Source organism: Pituophis catenifer, unplaced genomic scaffold, assembly GCF_029215685.1.
Source record: "Pituophis catenifer annectens isolate HBS135680 unplaced genomic scaffold, rPitCat1.0.hap2 SCAF_17, whole genome shotgun sequence".
NCBI classification, from domain to species: domain Eukaryota; kingdom Metazoa; phylum Chordata; class Lepidosauria; order Squamata; family Colubridae; genus Pituophis; species Pituophis catenifer.
This window is the reverse complement of record NW_027256897.1, coordinates 3608737-3622500: the sequence shown is the minus strand read 5'-3', so window position 1 is coordinate 3622500 and position 13764 is coordinate 3608737. Positions and strand designations below refer to the sequence as shown.

Sequence of the window (13764 nt, the reverse complement as noted above, 5' to 3'; positions counted from 1 at the left end):
CCGCACACCCCCCTTCCCACCAGGGAAACTGTAAAACAAGTGAGACTAGAAAAATCAGCGTTGTCTTCTTAGGGCGCGGGAATTCATAAAAAGCATCCGATGAGGATCCTAGAAAAGTTGGGAAGGGAGGGTGGAAAAAGATGGTGGGGGGGTGTGTGGAAAAAAAATGGGAGGCGAGGAGGAACTTCGCCTCTGCCTTCAGGAAGACGATCCTTTCCTTCATAGGCAGAGGTGGGGTGGTGGTGGAAAAATCCACCGGTGTTAGCGGGTGGGTGGGTTGGTTTTTCTCGAGGGGGTCTTTAAGTATCTTCTTGTTAAACAGGCTCGAAAAAGCAGTGGGGTACCCCCCCTCTTTTGGGGATCCCCAAAAGAGAAGATTGCCAAATCTTTTGGGGATCCCAAAAGAGAAGATTCCCAAATCTTTTGGGGATCCCAAAAGAGAAGATTGCCAAATCTTTTGGGGATCCCAAAAGAGAAGATTGCCAAATCTTTTGGGGATCCCAAAAGAGAAGATTCAGCGGAGAAGATGCTGCCCCATCCAGATTCTTGGCACGTGGCTTGGAAACTGGAGATTTCCGTGGCCCAATGGAGCCACTGGCGTTTGGTGTCGCCTTTCGATTCGAATTGAGGATTCTCTGCCAAGAAACAAGAATCCATGAAACTGCAAAAATTCAGATTTCCCTGCGTGGCTTTGAGGCATCGGGGAAGGAGGGGCGAGCAATGTCCTCTCCTCAGTTAAATACATCTCCCTCCTAGCTGCCTCTGGGCACTGAATTCTGGGCTGTGAAAGAAGCCAGTTTATCCTTATGGGTTTTTTTGTTGTTGTTTTGCAGTTTTAAGGATGAATTTATCAAGCCTTGATGCATTTGGGGGGGCTTTATCTCTCTCTCTCTCCTTGCCTGAATTCCTCCAAGCTCTTTGCACTCAAACCACAAAGCTCTCGGAAACAACCCGAGATGTTAAAACTGGAGTTTCTGCTTCACCCTTCCTTTCACACCTAAAACTTCCCTCGCCCTTCCTCAAAAGCCTTTTAAAAAAAAAACAGAAAATAAAAGGGAACTTCACGGACTTTTTAAAGACGGGGTTAGTAAAATGTATAAATCCAACCGGGCTATTTACAAACAATAAATATTGAGGGAATTAGTAAATTCAGGAAAAGCGGGGTCGATTCTCGTCGAGGCTTGCTTTTTTTTTTTTTTTTTTTACAAAAAAGAAAAAAAAAATCAGTCACAGAAGCTACTTCGTAGTCAGGGCTGAAGTCCGTGTCAACACAAAAGTGGTACTTGTCCATTGGGGTCAGGAGCCCCATTTTGGGGTGAAGGGGGGAGGGTGAGGAATGGCCTCACACTTTAGAGCTCTCGGTTCGTCCCCCGCCCCGATTCTTCGTCCAATCCACAAATTTTATTTACACGAGTCTGTACAAAAACTAAGTGTTTTTTGTTTTTTGTTTTACTCCTAGTGTGTCAGCCGAGAGATTTGACGACTGAAAAAAACAACAACAGAAAAACAAACAACCAGTGCTGTTAAGATCTTTGGTGCAGGTTCTTCTTAAAAGAAAATAAAAAGGCCAGATATTAATAATAATAATAATAAAAAATAAAAAAATGGAGAAGTTAATTATCTGGTGGCTAAAAGGCCATCTTCAGCCACACACACACACACGCATATCCCTTCTCCAATTCTCACAGGAAATTCCACTTTCCCGGGCCACGAAAGTGTCGAGTGTCGAGTCTTCCTCGCGATACGGAAACGGGGGGAACCACTCCCGATTCCACATCCTTTGCTCTTCCGGTACGTCCACGGTGGGAAAAAAAAAAAAAACCCTTTCAGAAGTCGTCGAAGCCGCCAGCCTTCGTTGGTTAACAGAAGATAAGGCAGAAACGGTGGACGGGGAAGTTCACGCAGCCACAGGCTGTGGAGTCCTTTAGACCTTGAGAGAGGTGAATTTTGTATTTTTATATTTTCGGGTTTGTTTTGTTTTTTTAAAGGCTAAAAATCCTCCCCGGATCGGAGTTGGGGGGGGAGGAAGAAACCCCCCAGCAATACACATCTTTTTAAAGGCAACTTCTGCCGACACATCCCACACGCTCAGAAGTCTGCAGAAGCTTGGTTGAGAAGGAGCCACCAACTTCTTGAAGATCTCACCAATGTTCCTAAATTCCCAGGCGAAAATCCGAGGCTTAGGTAACTAGAGGCGTCATCGTCTCACATATACAGACACCCCAGTGTGGCTTAAGACAGAAGGGCCCGTGGTGGTGGTGGGGGGGGCAGGACGACAACCTGGAGAGTCAGTGGGAGGGGGGGACACGGAGACCCCCCACACACACACCTTTCCCCCCCCACCCCTCGGTTAGAAGATGCCTTTGGCGATTTTCAATCCTTTCTGCTTCACCCTGGGGAGCGTGGAGCTGGAGCCGTGCTTGATTTTGATCACTTTGGAGAAGCCTCGCTTCTTGAGCATGAAGTCGTAATTGGCGGCCGAGTTCATGGCGTAGAAGACGTTGGCGTTGTCGGGAATTTTGAGCTCTATGGGGAGGAGGGAGAGAGAAAGGAAAAGAAATGATCCCTACTCACGGTAACTTAATGCCCTAGTCCCGTGATGGGGTACCTATGGCACGTATGCCAGAGGTGGCACGCAGAGCCTTCTCTGTGGGCACGCGCGCCATTGCCAGCTGCTCTTCTGGTGGTTTTAGGCCCGAAAAAGGCCAAAAAACGGTCTGAACACAGCTGAAAAACGGTCTAAAAACAGCTGAAAAACGGTCTGAAAACAGCTGAAAAACGGTCTGGAAACAGCTGAAAAACAGTCTGAAAACAGCTGAAAAACAGTCTGAAAACAGCTGAAAAACTGTCTGAAAACAGCTGAAAAACTGTCTGAACACAGCTGAAAAACTGTCTGAACACAGCTGAAAAACAGTCTGAAAACAGCTGAAAAACAGTCTGAACACAGCTGAAAAACGGTCTGAAAACAGCTGAAAGACGGTCTGAAAACAGCTGAAAAACAGTCTGAAAACAGCTGAAAAACGGTCTGGAAACAGCTGAAAAACAGTCTGAAAACAACTGAAAAACGGTCTGAAAACAGCTGAAAAACGGTCTGAACACAGCTGAAAAACGGTCTGAAAACAGCTGAAAAGCGGTCTGGAAACAGCTGAAAAACGGTCTGGAAACAGCTGAAAAACAGTCTGAAAACAGCTGAATAACGGTTGAAAAACAACCCGAAAAATGGCCTGAAAACGGCCCGAAAAACAGCCCCAAAACAGGCATGCGTGCCAGGTTGAGCCGATAACTACGCTCTCTTTTAGTGAAGCGTGCAAAACCAGCCTTGTGCATTTCCCGAATTTATTTATTTTTTGATATATTTATTTATTTAAATCCAGAGTTTGGGGAAAGTTAACCCGCACGGTAAATAAAGAAATAGCATGAAATAAAATCGGGAGGGTCCAAATGGCGCGTTACCAACTTCTGTACCTCTCTCTTCGGAGATGATCTGGATGAGTTCATAATCTTCCGGCCGATCCCCGTCCAGGTTGTGTTTGGCCATCGCTTTCCGAATCACCACCGGGGTTTTATCCTGGCTCGTCACCTGGAAGAGTGGCATTTAAAAGAGGGACACCTTTAGGCACACGGCGAAGCGAAGCCAACTTCCCTTAATTTCATGGCTAAGGCGCTTGCTATGTTCTGAAGATGTTGCGCTGATGATGTTACCTAGTTGGGTCATGAAACAAGAAAACTACCACGCTCAGGGAGCACCAAGGACCCGAGTCCTTTTCCTCCTCCTCCTCCTCCTCCTCCTCCTCCTCCTCCTCCTCCTCCCCGCCTCCTCCTGCACTCTGCAAAACCTATTCCCGTCTAGCACTGATGTTGTTACCTAGTTGGGTCATGAAATGTTTGCAAGAAAGCAACCAAGCTCAGGGAGCACCAAGGACCCCACAGTTCTCCTCCTCCTCTTCTTCTTCCTCCTCCTCCTCTTCTTCTTCTCTTTCTTCTCTTTCTCCTCCTTCTCTTTCTTCTCCTCCTCCTCCTCCTCTTCCTCCTCCTCCTTCCCCTTTGCCTGCACTCTGCAAAATCTATTCCCTTCTAGCACTGATGTTGTTACCTAGTTGGGTCATGAAATGTTTGCAAGAAAACATCCAAGTTCAGAGAGCACCAAGGACCCCACAGTTCTCCTCCTCCTCTTCCTCTTCCTCCTCCTCTTCCTCCTCCTCCTCCTCTTCTTCTTCTCTTTCTCCTCCTTCTCTTTCTTCTCCTCCTCTTCCTCCTCCTCCTTCCCCTTCGCCTGCACTCTGCAAAACCTATTCCCTTCTAGCACTGATGACGTTACCTAGTTGGGTCATGAAATGTTTGCAAGAAAACTACCAAGCTCAGAGAGCACCAAGGACCCCACAGTTCAGCCCCGAGCTACAAATATTCTCTCGAGGACGGCAAAGGCTGTCTCTTTGTGAGCACGCAAGAAGAGACAGCGTAAAGACATGATTTTCACTAGCTGTGGTTCCACCCTGGCTCAAGTCTCATCGACAGATAGACGTTTCAATTCGGGCTAGATTATTATCCCCACCTTCTCACCTCCGGCAAAGACGGAAGGTACCTACCAAAATACTTTTATACATGTTTCCATTATCCACCGCCAAGCTGACTCGGATGATACAACAATCATCGATCTGCTGGTTATAAAGAGGCAACGAGAGAGAGGAATAGCTGGAAATGCCCGAGACGGAGCGTTTGTGCGTACGGGACACGGTCACCGGCGTGGAGGAGACGGACGACGACGAAGCGCTGCTGGAACTTGACCCGACACCCGACGTATCCAAGGAGGACAATGAGGTAGATTCCCAAAACTTTATAGATGAAAGAGAAACGAAAGACAACGTTGATGAGCTAATCAACGAGATCTACCTAGCTATCCTATCTTTGCCCTTGTTGGGAGATGCCTTCATGGTGCCTTACAACAGGACCCGCTGTGATCCAGAAGGATGAGGAAGAAGTTGAGAAGAGAGTGTCCTGACTCAGCTCCCCAAACACGACCAACCCTCTGAAGTTAAATCAAAAGATTCCTTTATTAGCAGCCCTGGGAAAAAGTTTCTCTCTCAACGCAGGCTAACAAGGCCGTCCAGCAGTCTCCCACATCTGTTCATCTCCGCCCCTCTGCCTTTTATCCCCAGATAAAAGGGTGGGGCTTCGCTAGCAGTGGTGGTTCTTCTGTCCCAAGGACCGGCTCATAGATTTCCACTGCTCTCCTCTCCTCTTCCGTCTGTGCATCCATGCATCATGCATTGGACCCAGCTGTTCCTCCTCCTCCTCATCAGCCACCTCCAGAGCTGGGGGCGGTTGACTCCATTCCCTCTTTCCTCTCTCGGAGCTCTAAGGTTGCCTGGATGCTGACCCTGACTCCCACGCCTCCTCCTCCTCTTCTGATTTGGCTGCTGGAGGGGCCGGCGGCCGACAGGCCACAACAGATAGTTTTGGAGGTGGACTCTCCAAACCATCTCTAAACATCTTCTATCGCCCCACAAATTTCATCGTTATCTCTCCAAAACACCATGAAGAACATCTCAGCTTCTCAGTTCCCTGGTTGCTCTCAACCAACCCCCACATCAAAGCCCTCCTACCTCCCCCCCACCCCCCGAAATGGGGCGCACCTGCCGCCTGACCCCCTGGGCACGAGTGGATCCCAGCGAGCCGTGGTCCTGTACCTTCTTCTCTTGAACCTCGGGCGAATCAGGAATGTAGCTGATGTTGATCTCTTCCACGTCGGAGCTGCTGGAACCCGCCGAAGTGATGCTGACCGAATCGGCCCCATCACTGCTGCAGAGATACGGCCCGCACTTCAACTGGTCAAAGGACTTGGAGTGAGAGCTGCCGCTGGCACAGGAATCGGTACTGGGGGCCTGTCGGCTGTGGGGAGAAGAGAGTCAGGAAAAGGGCTGGTGAGGGGGATTGTATGGGGCTGGCTCCCACCTTGAATGGGAAGCGTGGGCCTGTAATGGATTGTGTGATGATCTGAGGGGAAGGAAGGAAGGAAGGAAGGGAGGGAGGGAAGGAGGGAGGGAGGGAAGGAAGGAAGAAAGGAAGGAAGGAAGGAAGGAAGGAAGGGAAGGAGGGAGGGAGGAAGGAAGGAAGGAAGGAAGGAAGGAAAGGAAGGAGGGAGGGAGGGAGGGAGGGAGGGAGGGAGGGAGGGAGGGAGGAAGGAAGGAAGGAAGGAAGGAAGGAAGGAAGGAAGGAAGGAAGGAAGGAAGGAAGGAAGGAAGGAGCTGCCTAGGAAACAATTAGAGAAGAGAGGCAGAGAACTATATGATAGCAGTCTTCCAATATCTCAGGGGCTGCCCCAAAGAAGAGGGAGTCAAGGCTGTGGATGCTCCATCACTGGAGGCTTTTAAGAAGAGACTGGACAGCCATTCGTCTCAAATGGTATAGGATCTCCTGCTCAGTTGGACCTCCAGCTCAGTTATTCTCTTATTCTGAAATATATTAATCAGTATTCAACTAGAGAGGACAATATATGTGTTTGGGTTTTGTTAACGGACATTTTTTTGTGTGTCTTTTGTTTTTGCTGTGTTTGTTGTTTCTCTTTTTTCGTTGACGTTTGTATGTTAACTTTGGAAATAGAGAGGGAGAGGTGGAGAGAGAGAGGGAGGGAGGGAGAGAGATAGAGAGGGAGAGAGGGGGAAAGAGAGGGGGAAAGAGAGAGGGGGGGAGAGAGGGAGAGAAAGGTGGAGAGAGAGTGGGAGAGGGAAAGAGGTGGAAGAGAGAGAGGGAGAGGGAGACAGAGAGGGATGAGAGAAGGAGAGAGAGAGAGAGAGGGAGAGAGAGGGGGAGAAAGAGAGAACAAGAGAAAGAGCGAAGGAGCCCTAAATCGCTTCCTGCTGCCACTTTTAACTGCTTGATGCATCAGCACGAGTCCTTCCTAACTTTCTTCCTCTGTCTGTTGAGCAACTGAGGGCTCCTGCCTCTCTTCTCTGATTGTTTCCCGGGCAGAATCTCTTCTCCTTAATTCCCCCAAGGTCAGTCACACACACATTCCACCGCAGGTTCTCTCCTCTACGTGGTGCCCCAATCGATCACACAGACCACACAGGGAGGAAGGGGCAAGAGGGCGATCCAAGCTAGACATCCTTAAATCCCTCTTGGGCTTTTGACCACCGTCTCTAAATGCAGTCATATCGTCACCGCTACCGTCTCGGGAGAACCGGGCTGAACCCGGAGGAACCCACCACTGCCTTTGCCCCCCCCCAACTTCCCACTTACTCGCTCCACCGCTTAATGATGCCCGTGTTCTTCTTGGCTTTCAGTGTGTTGCTGGCCGATTCCGACAAGGGTTCGATCTCGCACGAAAGGCCGTAGCTGAAAACAAAGGGAAGAGAGGACCAGAAGCATTGAGACCCACTTGTAGGAGATTTGGTCTAGTGGTTAAGGCAACAGGCTAGAAAGCAGGAGACGGTGAGTTCTAGTCCTGCCTCAGGCATGAAAGCCGGCTGGGTGACTTTGGGCTCACCAGGAGACGGTGAGTTCTAGTCCTGATTTAGTCATGAAAGCTGACTCAGTGACTTAGGGCCAATCACCAGGAGACGGTGAGTTCTAGTCGTGCCTTAGGCATGAAAGCCAATTGGGTGACTTAGGGCCAATCACCAGGAGACGGTGAGTTCTAGTCCTGCCTTAGGCATGAAAGCCAACTGGGTGACTTTGGGCCAATCACCAGGAGACAGTGAGTTCTAGTCCCGCCTTAGGCATGAAAGCCAATTGGGTGACTTTGGGCCAATCACCAGGAGATGGTGAGTTATAGTCCTGATTTAGTCATGAAAGCTGACTCAGTGACTTTGGGCCAATCACCAGGAAACGGGGAGTTCTAGTCCTGCCTTAGGAATGAAAGCCAACTGGGTGACTTTGGGCCAATCACCAGGAGATTGTGAGTTCTAGTCCTGCCTTAGGAACGAAAGCTAGCTGGGTGTCTTTGGGTCAGTCCCTCTCCCTCAGCCCAACCCAACTCAACTCATAGTGTTGTTATTGTGGGGAAAATAGGAAGAGGAAAGTGTGTTGTGTCTATTCGCAGCCCTATTTGCAAACATAATCAGTCAGGATACAAACAAAGAAAGAAATATTTCTTGGCTTTACAGTCAAGTCCTCAACTTTCCTCACCGTCAGGGGTGAAATCCAGCAGGTTCTGACAGGTTCTAGAGAACCGGTTGGGAAAAAAATTTGGATTTCACCCCTGCTCCCCGTGAACAAAAAATCGGAGGGTGAGGAGAGGAATAAACCCACCAAAATCTTCATTTGCAGCCCCGAAGAAGAAAACAGCTCCCACTTACCTCTCGGCTTCGCTGAGCCTTTCCACGCTGTGAAACCAAGTCCCGAACCGATCGTCCTTCTTGAAGCTGTAATTATTACAAGCCGATTGAAGCAACTTGATCTGGGCGATGACTTCGAACTCCTGCAGGAACAACGAAGAGGTTAATGTGCGTTTGTGTTTAAAGAAGGAAGAAAAAAAGGGGGAACCAACCCCCCCCGAAACGTGACTTTAAAAGCAGCAGCACCAGCAAAATGAGGGTAGATTTAATCAAACTTTTATCGAAAAATTTCTGGTGAAAATGCCAGCCAATCAACCAGCAGCTCTTTGAGAAGAGGTCATTCCAAACTTCTGTGTTTGAACCCCTGCCTCCCTCTTTCTCAAGATAATACAGGTCGTGCTTGGCTTACAACTATTCCTTTAGTGGCCTGGACGGCACTGAGAGAAGGGACTTGTGATGGTCTCGCGAGTGTCTCGCTTAGCAGCATAAATGTTGAGCTCAATTGGGGTCGTTAAATCCAGGACTAATTGTGGTGGCCCTTAAACCCGGTCTGTGGTAACAACCACAATCACAAATATCTCACCTTCCTCCTTTTCTCAAAGTTGATCAGGCCTCCCTAAAAAAGAAAGAAAGAAAGAAAGAAAAACAAAACCAGATGCTTAACATCCCAAGTCATTTCTAAACATCTAAGAGATGAGAAAGGTTTAAAAAAAGAGACATATTTTCTGCAGCAAAGCAAAATCAGCAAACATTGCAAGGATCACAATGTATTTATTTGCATCTAGAGGCTAGATTATTATTATTTTTTTAAGGCATTCAGGTCAAGTAAAATACGTTTAAAAAGACGAGGAATCCGTCAGGATACGGCTGGAGTGCCCAATATAAAAACATTCGAAAAGTCTTAAGCAACAAGGCAGGAACTGACACGGATTTCCCAGAATTCTCAGGGGTTCAGAGCTCCCAGAATTCTTCTCCTGGAGTGGGGTGGGAATGGAGATTTTGCAGTGTCCTTTCCGTGCGACGCCCACCAAGCCACGCCCACAGAACCGGTAGTAAAAAAATTTGGATTTCACCACTGAAAAACAGCCAGGGAAATGATTGAAGTCTGGGAAATGAAACGAGCCCCTTGTCAATCAACAGGAATGCTGATTTACCACCAGTTTATTTGTTACTTAGGAACGGAGGGCTTGGCGGCCCAAGGAAACAACAGCCATCCATCCACACCTCAATCAACAACAACAATAACAAAAAAAACCCCACACAACCAGGCACCACATAAATACCATGCACAGAATGGGTCAAAAACACACATTCTGGCGAGAGAGAAATAAATTCCCCAAGGATGGGCTCCAAGCAAGCACCAGCTCGAAAGCTCGGGAGATAATTTTCTTTTTATTTATTCATTAAATGCATCTGCCGCCCCGTCTCGCCACAAAGGGAGGACAACACTCCTGCTTTTTTTGCTTTAAAGATAGGCTGCCAAAGAGATCCCAAACCCCATGAAATAAAAAATGCAAACATTGCTAAAAGGTTGAGTACCAGAAGGGTCCACCAGGGGGCGCGGTGCCCTCTTTTTTTTGGCTTCAATCTGGGCGGAGCAAGGCTCCCTAACCAACCAACCAACCACGTTTTACAAAAAAGACGACATCAAATTAAGCATCAAATTAAAAAGAAGGAAAAAAAAAAGAAAGAAACATAAATCTGGCAGGAAAGAAGTCAGAGGATGAAGGCAAACGAAGGGCCAAAATTTAAATTATTTCTTAAGATTAAAAAAAAGGAAGAAGGAGAATTAGGATATAAGGATGTAAGGCTCAGGGGCTAAGACGCTGAGCTTGTCGATCGAAAGTTGTCGGCAGTTCAGCGGTTCGAATCCCTAGCGCCGTGGAACGGGGTGAGCTCCCGTGACTTGTCCCAGTTTCTGCCAACCTAGCAGTTCGAAACCACGTAAAAAAAAAAATGCAAGTAGAAAAAATAGGGACCACCTTTGGTGGGAAGGGAACAGCGTTCCGTGCGCCTTTGGCGTTGAGTCATGCCGGCCACATGACCACGGAGACGTCTTCGGACAGCGCTGGCTCTTCGGCTTTGAAACGGAGATGAGCACCGCCCCCTAGAGTCAGGAACGACTAGCACGTATGTGCGAGGGGAACTTTTACCTATTACCTTACCTCTAAATAATCCTTCATGGCCGTGTCCAGCATCACCAGGTCGGTCAAGAAAGTGCCCAGGTAAGGAATGGTGCCTTGCATTACACCCTGGAACGGAAAATTAAAATTAGGAAGAGGAACGGAGGCAGCAGAGAGATACGGTATATAGTGCAATATCGGGTTTTCAATTTCAATTATATAAAATGTAAAGGATGTATGCTTGCGTTTTTATTTTTATAGTTATAATGTACACTGAAGGCGGCATTTAATTTCGCTGTACCACGAGCAATGACAACAAACTAAACTAAACTGATGATATTACCCAGTTGGGTAATGAAACGTCTGCAAGAAGCCCGCCAAGCTCAGAGAGCGCCGGTCTGAATTTCGTCGCAATCCTCACCATTTCTCGTTGCTGCTGCAGGCGCTTCTGAGCTCTTTTGGGGTTGATCTCCAGCGTGGCAAACTTGGAGGTCCCTTCCTGGAAGTTCAAGAAAGAGAAGGAAGAAGTCAAGGTGAATTGAATGAGAAATTCCATGAACCTCAGGTTGATAGGTGGAGGGAGAGGGAGGCGTCAACCTATTCTTCAAAGCACCCGAGTCAAGAAACAATCGATGGGAACTCATGAAGGAGAGAACCGAACCTAGAACTAAGGAGAAATTTCCTGCGAGTTGGAACAAGGATGCTCCATCCCTGGAGGTTTCAAAGATGATGGGATAAGGCAGTGATGGCGAGCCTTTTCGGCACCGAGTGCCCAAACCAGAACACACGTGTATGTGCGTGTGACGGACACCAGCTGGCCGGCACACACATGCTTGTTTCTTGGCTGTTTTTCAGGCCGTTTTCAGGACTGCTTCCGGCCCGAAAACGGCTCAAAAAACGGCCCCAAAAACAGCCTGAAAACGGCCCAAAAAATGCCCAAAGGATGGCCTGGAAACGGCCCAGAAATGCCTTGGAAAATGGGTTGTTTTCTGGTTGTTTTCCAGGCTGTTTTCATGCAGTTTTTGGGCTGTTTTTGGCCAGAAAATGACCCCCAAAACAGTCTGAAAACAGCCTGGAAAACAGCCTGAAAATGCCTAGAAATGGCCCAGAAAACAGCCAAAAGATGGCCTGAAAAGGGCCTGGAAAAAGGCTTGTTTTTTGGTCGTTTTCCAGGCTGTTTTCACACAGTTTTTAGGCCACTTTCGGGCTGTTTTTGGCTAGAAAATGACCCAAAAAACAGTCTGAAAACAGCCTGGAAAACGGCCCAAAAAAGGTCTGGAAACAGCCCGGAAAATACCACCATGCTGCAATGGTTGTAAGTATCCAAAAGGGTCATATATATGCCCTCTTTTTTTCAGGGCCGTTGTTCGGACAGTCGCTAAATGAATGGTTGTAAGTCGAGGATAAATTTCCGCCTCTCCCCAGGCCGCCAGGAAAATACGAGCAAGGCACGGCAGCTAATCCACTCCTCGTGAGCTTTCTGTGCTCCAGGGGAAAAAAAAAAAAAAAAGATAAGAGGCAGGGAAGCCCTTGGTTGACACATCTGCCTTTTTTCTGGGGTTTTATCTTCTGCCCCACCTCCTCGGGGGATTCCTCGGCTGCCAACTTTGGGAGTTTCCTCTGAAATGAAGCAGACCACGGAGATATCGGGCTGTCAACAGCAGCGCCTTCCTTCTGCTTCACGCTGGCTTAGCGGAGTCAAAAGCCAGCGGAAAAAAAAAAAGACTTGAGCGACGAGGAGCAAAACTTCACCAACTCTCCACGCCCAGCCTTACAACTCCCTTGAGACTGAAGAGCTTTTAAATAGGAAGGAGTCCAGCCCATTGTGGCTTTTAGCACTCCTGGTGAACCCACACACACACACACACAAACACACACACAGTCAAATGTTATTTGTTATACGCTCATTCAAAGTTTCCTCCCAACTCCCAGGCGGGCTCACGCTGATGAGTCACCATCAGCGTGTTTACATTGAGAAGGCATTTGGACTGCAGTGCATTCCTGCAACAGAGAAATCTTTTTTATTTCTGGGCAGGGAGAAAATATTGGCCTTTTCGGCCCATCTCTTGAGAATGCAGGGGCTGTTTCGCGTTGCGGTTTTCCCCACCAGGCAATGATGCTTCCCACCCCGGCACACGTCCGAGAGACAGGTCTGATGCGGCTTTCCACAGGCGGTGTTTAAATTATTCATCGGAGTGATAAGGCTGGCCCTGACTCCGTAGGAAGTTTGCCCAGCGAGGAATAAGGAAGGCATCGTGGGGAAAAGAGAAATGAAGCCTCAGGCATCCAGAGGAGAGAATGGAAGGAAGGAAAATTAATTCAGGGAGGGAGGGAGGGAGGGAGGGAGGAAGGAAGGAAGGAAGGAAGGAAAATTTCAAGTGAGTAAGAAAGAGGGATGGAGGAGGGGGAAGGGAGAAAGGATTCCTTCCTTCCTTCCTTCCTTCCTTCCTTCCTTCCTTCCTTCCTTCCCTCCTTTTCTCATTTCTTTCTTCCTTTCTCCCACATTCACTCTCAAAATTCCTTCTTTTCTTTGCATTCCTACTTGAAATTTCCTTCCCGCCCTTGAGAGAGAGAGAGAGAGAGAGAGAGAGAGAGGAGAGAGAGAGAGAGAGAGAGAGAGACAAAGAAAGAAAGGAAGGAAGGAAGGAAAATTTCAAGTGAGTAAGAAAGAGGGATGGAGGAGGGAGAAGGGAGAAAGGATTCCTTCCTTCCTTCCTTTTCTCATTTCTTTCTTCCTTCCTTTCTCCCTCACTCACTCTCAAAATTCCTTCTTTTCTTTGCATTCCTATTTGAAATTTCCTTCCTGCCCTTGAGAGAGAGAGAGAGACAGAGATAGGAAGGAAGGAAGGAAGGAAGGAAGGAAGGAAGGAAGAAGGAAGGAAGGAAGGAAGGAAGGAAAGAAAGAAAGAAAGAAAGAAAGAAAGAAAGAAAGAAAGAAAGAAAGAAAGAAAGAAAGAAAATGTGGAGGAAGGAAGCCCATTTATTCTAAAAATAATAAAACAGGAACCGTCCCATCTAACTCAAGACCCCAGGAAAAGCCAGATTTTAAGGGCTCTTTCAAACCCAATCAGGGTGGGTACCAGAAAAATTTTAAGAGAAACATTCCCATTCCAGCTGAGGCACCCTTACCTTAATCAGCAGCTCCCGACTCAAGGAGTGATTGTTCTCGTCCGAAAAGATTTCGGATAATTCGTGGAACATGCGGCAGCTCTCCCTGCAAATGAAGGAACGACAACAATAAAAAAATGCAACGTGAAAAGAAGGGACTAGACAGCCACTTGTCTGAAATGGTGTAGGGCAGTGATGGCGAACCTTTTCGGCACCGAGTGCCGCACGCGCTCGTCAGGGACGTGCCCCGGAAGAGA

General features: G+C 47.9%; 1 protein-coding gene across 1 annotated transcript in view; it reads right to left on the bottom strand.

Moving 5' to 3' along the window:
* Window positions 1-2350: 2350 nt before the first annotated feature.
* The window catches only part of RALGDS (ral guanine nucleotide dissociation stimulator), a 53444-nt gene continuing 42030 nt past the window's right edge, over window positions 2351-13764 (bottom strand). Inside the window, 10 exon segments of the mRNA XM_070955836.1 lie at window positions 2351-2526; window positions 3466-3580; window positions 4587-4832; window positions 5688-5889; window positions 7240-7335; window positions 8298-8419; window positions 8860-8892; window positions 10442-10528; window positions 10821-10898; window positions 13529-13613. Of these exon segments, the coding sequence (XP_070811937.1) occupies window positions 2351-2526; window positions 3466-3580; window positions 4587-4832; window positions 5688-5889; window positions 7240-7335; window positions 8298-8419; window positions 8860-8892; window positions 10442-10528; window positions 10821-10898; window positions 13529-13613 (1240 nt within the window).